The 7,893-nt window shown below is 42.6% G+C and overlaps 1 protein-coding gene across 4 annotated transcripts in view; it reads left to right on the top strand.

Moving 5' to 3' along the window:
* The first annotated feature begins 1,672 nt into the window (after positions 1-1,672).
* LOC147026224 (transmembrane protein 256 homolog) overlaps positions 1,673-7,893 on the top strand; it is a 96,670-nt gene continuing 90,449 nt past the window's right edge. For 3 of the 4 annotated variants that reach the window (XM_085881417.1, XM_085881420.1, XM_085881418.1), the window contains exons 1-3: positions 1,673-1,917; positions 6,243-6,280; positions 6,613-6,693. In XM_085881417.1, coding sequence (XP_085737543.1) covers positions 1,833-1,917; positions 6,243-6,280; positions 6,613-6,693 — 204 coding nt within the window. In that variant the 5' untranslated portion in view covers positions 1,673-1,832. Of the gene's footprint in view, positions 1,918-6,242; positions 6,281-6,612; positions 6,694-6,772; positions 6,896-7,893 lie in introns of those variants that run through there. The other variant, XM_085881419.1, reaches the window with a different exon arrangement.

Here is a 7,893-nt window from a genome sequence, read left to right as displayed (position 1 = left end):
TCCTTGTGTACAAATTGTATCCGGTAGTTTGTTGAACTTTTCACGTGCTTGACTAATCCTACAGCCGTCGTGTTGTGCACTTGATTGAGTTCCATCAGGCCACCACCTCCTCCTTTCCTCGGCAGGTAAATTCTCAGGATGCATTAATGTTTGTGGAACATTTTGTGCATAGTGAGGAGTTTCCTTGTTTGGATATCCAGTTTTCTGATTTCTGTTTGTGGCCAGTTTACTATTCCACAGCTGTATTTGAACATTGGTGGCCCTCTTCTACTCCAAGGTATTTGTTAGATGCTTTGTTGTATAGCTCCTGTATTGTTGCGTGTGTGTGTGCATGTGCGTGTGCGTGCGTGCGCGCGTGCACGTGTGTGTGTGTGTGTGTGTGTGTGTGTGTGTGTGTGTGTGTGTGTGTGTGTGTGTGTGTGTGTGTCATGTTTTTTGTGGAGTTGTACTAGAGCTTTCTGATGTGGAATGTGATCCACCAAAATGATCATCATGACCTGCTGGGTTGATTTGGCGAATTAACTACAAATAACCCAGAAGAATTTCCAAGTTTTAAACGCATGCCATGTTAAGGTGTATAAAACAGCTTAATATGTCCTTCCACAGCATGGCATTTTAATTACAAAATAAATAACAAAAATAATGATAACACTGTAACAAACCATATATTAATTAATACTAATAATATAAACACCACAACAATAATAACTAGCATCTGTTGAAGACAAAGTCTTCGATATCCCCCGCCATAGTAAATGAGGATTAACAAACTTATATTCCCAAAGCGTGTGCAATATGTATGTGAAGTTTCCCTTTGATCTGACCAGCAGTTCTCGAGAAGATGTTTGAAGGTTTTAAGGTAAATTCAATATGGCCGCCAAACCATGTGACCTATCAATTAGAAATGAACAAACCTCTGAAAGGATGTCTTGGGGAAAGTGTGTCTGAAATTTTGCCTCAATCTGTCCAGCCGTTCTGGAGAAGATTTTAAAAATTTATTAATTTTCAATCCAAGATGGCTGATGAACCATGTGACCTATGACATCATAAATTTAAATTCTGCCTCCAATCCTCCAGTGGAATACGTGTGTGAAGTTTCGTGTTAATCGGATGAGGTGTGTTTTTCTATCCAATATTGCGCCAAACCATGTGACTTGTGACGTCATCATTTTTACTATGTATGCAGACATGATGGACGATGATAGTTGCAAATTTTCGCTTCGTTAGGTTATGTGATTCCAGAGAAAACATTATTTAATATTTTCTTGAATCCAACATGGCTGCCAAACCATGTGACCGATCAATTAGAAAATATCAAAAGGCACCAGTTCACCACTTGCTTGAGATGTGTATAAAATTTCGGAAATATATCTTGAGGGGATTTGTAGTTAAGCTCCGGAAACGAAATGGGACGGATGGACGGAACCCATTTCTATATCCCCTTGGTTGGCAGGGGATAATTAGGTCAAATGGACCAACTGGCCCACTGGTGATACTCTGGTAAGCTGTGGTCAAACTTGGGGTGTATTTCTGAGGATTTTCTAGCTCGGCGTGAACGTTTTCCCTTTTTTTTCTTTTTCAAAAGAAAAGATTCAAACTCATTCGAAAGGTGAACAGGATACAAAAGGTGTGAAACCCCGAACATAGAAAACTAATGGACGGAATTAGAACAAAAACAATCCACTGTGTAGATTTTAATAACATCATATGTACACGTTTCGACAAGACAATTTTGTAATAGATCGTTATCGATTGATTTCACAGCTCTGGTGGATTTGTTGGACGTTGGACGCGCTCCTGGGTTCCACTGTGCGACCTCTCGCGTGATAGAAATGGCGCAGGAAGCCAAGTTGTTCTTACAGATTGCTGGCGTCTCCGGGTCGCTGGCTGTGGGGCTTGGAGCGTACGGCGCGCACGGTCAGTTTGAGGATGTGTAACTGTTAAGGGTTGGGGTGGGATTCGGGGCAGGAGCAATGGCTTAAGCATGTGATGGGGATGGGGAGGTATGGATAATCAGATGGGTAGGTATGGATAATCAGGTGAGTAGGTATTTATAATCAGATGGGAAGATGTGGATAATCAGGTGGGTCGGGATGGGGATTGATGGGTAGGTCCTTATGGGTAGGTATGGATAGATGGGTGGGTCGATACGGATGAGTGGGTAAGTAGGAATAGAGAAGGGTGGGTCGTTGTCAGTAAGGAATAGGATGGGAGGGGGGAAGCGTTAGGTGGTGGTAACAATGGGAGGGGGTGGGTAGATGGTGCTAAGGAGGGGGTGGGTAGATGGTGCTAAGGAGGGGGTGGGTAGGTGGCTGTAAGGATTGGGGGGGGTAGTGGTAACGATAGGGTGGGTAGGTGGCTGTAACGATTGGGGGGGGGGGGTAGGTGACGGTAACGATGGGAGGGGATGGGTAGATGGCGATAAGGATTGGGGGTGGAGGGGGAGTGGGTATGTGGTGGTAAGGAATAGGATTGGTGGGGGAGTGGCGAGAAGGATTTGGGGGAGTCGTTAGGTTTGACTGACCATAATGTCTGACCATAACGTCAGGATTAGGGGGTGGAGGAGGGGTCGGTGGTGGTCAGGATGGGATTGGATTGGTCGGTGGTAGTGTAGTTAGGTGGTGGTACATAAGAATGGGGTGGTTATGTGGTGGAGAGATTTCTCGGATTTATGGAGGTTGTTACAAAAAAGTATTTTAATTATTCAAACAGAAGTTGAGGTGTTTTCCAAACAAATGATGCAACCTTTAATATCACTGGTTTACCACATCACTGCTCACCTTCATTCCTTCATTCCTCCTTTTTCCCACCTTTGGAACAAACTCCCACACTCTCTTCAATCCCATTTTTCCCTCCAGTTCTTCAAAACAGATGTTCACCACCATCTCATCCCCCATCCAAAAACACTATCTTTTCTATCCCCGTTAATCCACCCCAAACCCACCTCCTTCAAATTTCCTGCTTTTCTTCCTGAAAGTCCCTGTAATGTCCATCTTGTTTACACCGTGTACCCTGCCCCATCTCCTCCACAGATCTCCTAATGTTTCTGTTCCCCACTGGTTTGCGCTTCCCTCTCCCACCCCTCTTGTCTCATGCCCCCCTTGTTATACTTTATGTGTGTTAACTCTTACACACACACACACACACACACACACACACACACACACACACACACACACACACACACACACACACACACACACACACACACACACACACACTTAAAAGCCATTTTCCCCGCTAAAGCAGGGTTTAGCCTTGCGGGCCCCATGACAATCTTCTCCACTTTACCCTGTTTTCTGCATCTCCCCTTCTTACACGAACCTCAATATTTAATATTATTATTATTATTTTTTTAAAACCTGGTTGTGAAATGTGTTTGTTTTCTTTTTCATCTTCTGAACTAAATTCTGTTTGTATTGTTGTGCATGTTTATTATTTGGAAGATGTAATTTTCAAATGTGATGTATTTTTTTGTTTTGTGCAAACTGCATGACTTCCCAATATGTTTGTGTAAATTCTATTGAATGCTTTGCCTTTGAATCCAAAGATATTTGCAAAGAATTGATGAACCTTGACTCGAGACTGCGTTGCGTTCTATAATTGTGCAAACGGAAGCTCTTTGCCTGATTTAAATGAAATAACTATCATTTAACCAACGTATATTTAGTAAAGTTTTCTAAATTGCCAAAACTTCAATTTCAATCTTTGGGCAGCAAGATGGCTTTTTGGAAAACGATGATTGAATTATGCAAACATAAGGAAGGACAAATATGTTAAGTTCATTCTTCCCTGCGGGAGTATGAGGGTGCAGCTTTAATGAAACGTATTTGGTGCATTTGTACATCATGTCATATTTGAAGCCAGTGTGTTCATTGAACAGTTGGCTCCGTAACTTCACCAGTGATCTTTAATACCACTGATTTACCGCAGTTCCCACACATATTGGCTGAATCGTCACAGCGAGACCACATAGTGCGTTGAATGATATGAAGGGGACACGGGACCTCACCGTTTGCGTTAAACTTTATCCTCAGTTTTGTTCTGATGCATTTCAAGCATGACTGCAGGAACCACTCGTTCCCAGCAAAAAAAAAAAAAAAATTGCACCTGTTTTGAAACTGGAGTTCAGTCTCGAAGAGTGGGATGAGAAGTCACAAAGGTGTGCAATCGGAGAGAGTTTAAATGAGGTTAAAAGATTCTGCTTGATGCATCCTAGTTTAATATGGTATATTGACACAGTGAGGATGCTGTGAGGTCTCTCTTGTCCCTGGTTTGAACACTATCGGTACAGTGGGTGCCTCACAGCCTACTTGTTATTGATACCACCAGAGAAATCAAGCTGTTGCAAGGTAAAAATTACCTACGTAGCACCTGGGATCATCATCATCATCATCATCATCATCATCATCATCATCATCATCATCATCATCATCATCATCATCATCATCATCATCATCATCATCATCATCATCATCATCATCATCCAGTCCAATGCAGGACTAAAGCCTTACTTAGTTTGTGTCGGGGTTTTTGGCAGACTTACCACTCTTACCAAGTGTCGTTTGGTGTGAGAGTTTGACCAATAATTTGTAATTTGCTCAGGGTGCTGACGATAACTCGCCCTCACCTTGCGAAAGACACCGTGAGATCTTTAAAGTCCACCAACGACCAGTGCTGGGAGATTGATCCTCTGTTTTAACGTATTTCCGATGGATGGCACACACATTGCTGCATCACCCTACATGCGAAACATCAGGGTGACACTTCATAACAGGTTTGAGATTCAAACCCAGGTGACACAGCTCAAAGGCAAGTTCGCACACCTCCATGTGCCTCGGCTATCCAGCCAGCTGTCTGGGCCATTGTAAATTGCAGTACTGAATGCATGTGCTATTTTTACGGGTTCATTAAGGTGGGGGTCGTGAGGGAAGTTCTCAGATCCACTTCCCGGCCGACGACCCTGAAGCTGATGAACCGCAGATAACTCCGTGGCACGACGGATTGCTAAGCAACCATAGATGCCATCCGAGACGCTGAGTTTAGGCAGGGTCTAGTGTCCAAATCCCGCTTTCCTTCCCGGCAAATTAATCAGCTCACATTATGACTGCTTTCCAATGCTCCACTGCTATCAATGAAAATGGCCAAGCGATACCATAAGTAGAACGGTGGCTCATGTCTGACCATAACTGAATGGCAGGGCTGATCTCTCTGTCACTGATCACTGATCATGTGTGCTCACATGTATGTGGGTGCTATTGTGTGTTTTGTTTGTGTGTGTGTTTTTATTTTTTTTTTGTATACGTTGTTGAGGCTCGTATAAGAGCAAACGCACAGAACATATAACAAGAGGGGTGGGAGAGGGAAGCACCAAACAGTGGGGAACAGAGACATTAGGAGATCTGTGGAAGGGAGAGGGATGGGGCGGGGGTACACGGGGTAAACAAGATGGACACCACAGGGACTTTCAGGAAGGAAAGCAGGGAATATGAAGGAGGTGGGTTTGGGGTGGATTAACGGGGGTAGAAAAAATCATGGTTTTAGATGGGGAAAGATAAGAGATGGTGGAGAACAGCTGTTTTGAAGACCTGGAGGGAAGATTGGGATTGAAGAGAGTGTGGGAGTTTCTTCCAGAGGTGGGGAAAAAGAGGAATCAAACAGTGAAGGTGAGCAGTGATTCATGATCTTGGTAGTTTTACCAGAAGGGCGTTGCTGGTGGACTCTGAGTGCCTTGCGCAAATATGGGGGGGGGAGCGGGAGGCAGATCAGTCATAGCAAGGGGGAGGGGGCGAGGCCAGAGAGGAGATGATAGAAGACAGAAAGACCACTGAACTGCCTGCATTGAGAGAGTGAGAGACCCAAAGACTCAGCTTCATTGTGGGAGAAAGCCAAGAAAGGTGTGAGGCAGGAGCACCACCCCAGAGGGGAGAGCAGTACTCCATCAAGCTACGGATGAAAGCTTTGTATGTGGTCAGGACCCCAGGTGTGCCAAGGAAGTGTGTGTGTGTGTGTGTGTGTGTGTGTGTGTGTGTGTGTGTGTGTGTGTGTGTGTGTGTGTGTGTGTGTGTGTGTGTGTGTGTATATATATATGTGTGTGGTTTGTGTGTGTATTTTGTTTGCGTGTATTAGCATTTCAACAAATATTCATATCCCTGCCTCCTCACTCTATTCTTGCTTGAATATGATCTGGGAATTTTTTTTTTTTTTTACGTAACTTTGGGGGATGTTTGCTGCTTTTACAGGATTTCGAAATAAAGAAGTGGATGAGTATTTGAAGCAAGTGAGTGAATTTTTTTAGTTTTGTACTTTCAGACGTTAAAACATGAAAGTTCAAGTTAATATAGTTGATAAAAGAGGTTCATTGTTTGAGTGGCTAAAAAGTGGTTGAGAAGAGAGTTGTGCAATATGCGAATGTGAAACTTAAGGTTGGTTGGCTTTGTCGCAGATGGACTGATATTCAACTCGTCTTCCGCCCTTTCATAAAGTTGGTGAAAGCTTGTTTAAAAGCAAAAACAATGTATACAATATTGAAGTTGTTGAAAAAGGATAGGGAAACCTTTTACTGCCAGTGTGACTTAATCACGTGACACTCATCTCATCCACACTGTGCAGGTGTTTGAGACTGCAAACCGATACCACTTTCTGCACACATTAGCACTACTTGGAACTCAATTTTCCTCTCAACCACATCTGGTGAGTTTATCATTCATAAAATTTGGTTTGTACATGGAGGGCAAAGCACATTGAACCTCATTAATGTGTTTTAAAATAGTGTCAAAACTTCTCCTTCAGCACCTGCAGTATGAGAACAGACTGTTGCAGTCACAGGTATATGGAACAAATTTGTCATCAAAACCACCAGATTATGATGGTAATGTAACTGCAAGTTCATATTTTAGGGATCTTTTGGGCTTTTGATGTTATTTAATCATGCTGTACTGTAGATTAGTATGTTTTGAGGAATAAGAAATTGCTTGCACACAAACTCATGTTGGAATAGGAATTTGTTTTTTTAAGTATACAGCAAACCTTCCCATATTGAGGGGGTTAGGTTCTTGGAAAATGCCACGATAGTTAATACTGCGGTCATGGAAACCAATGGCCAATGGGAAGAGAGGGGTTCAGTTCCTGGATTTCGAGAAAATATAGATTAAGATCGATGGCAGCCAGAAATAAACACATTACAATTGAAATAAACACAGATATATATATATATATATATATATATATATATATATATATATATATATACATATATATATATATATATATATATATACATATATATATATATATATACATATATATATATATATATATATATATATATATATATGTGTTGTTGTTCGTCTTTCGGCTGCTCCCGTTAGGGGTCGCTACAGCGGATCATCCGTTATGATCTGCATACTGATTTGACGTAGCTTTTTACGCGGATGCCCTTCCTGACGCAACCCTGGTCGCCTCTTACGACAAAGGGATAAGGATTGGGTTTCGCCATGATTCCGGGCTGCCCTACACCCTCTCATAGCATGGCCCAGAGCAATATATATATATATATATATATATATATATATATATATATATATATATATATATATATATATATATATATATATATATATATATATATATATATATATATATATATTGTTGCGAATTCCCGCCGGCGTGCGAGCGGCCACGTAACTCGAATCGCGGCACGTCGCCCACCGGACGGACAATTCTGTCACGACCCTCTCGGACTAACGCCGGGAACTAGTCACGGGTGGGCCTTTTGGCCTCACCACGATCGTGCCAATCGGCCCCCCGCGTGGGATAGGGTTGTTCGCCAAATTCGACCTACCGAAGTACCCACACGGAGGGTAGACCGGGCGATCGCACCTCACCGCCGGT

Source organism: Eptatretus burgeri, chromosome 5 (assembly GCF_056783735.1).
Source record: "Eptatretus burgeri isolate ZD-2024b chromosome 5, Ebu_testis_v1, whole genome shotgun sequence".
NCBI lineage: Eukaryota > Metazoa > Chordata > Myxini > Myxiniformes > Myxinidae > Eptatretus > Eptatretus burgeri.
The sequence above is the reverse complement of the archived record's forward strand: the minus strand, read 5'-3'. Positions and strand labels throughout refer to the sequence as shown.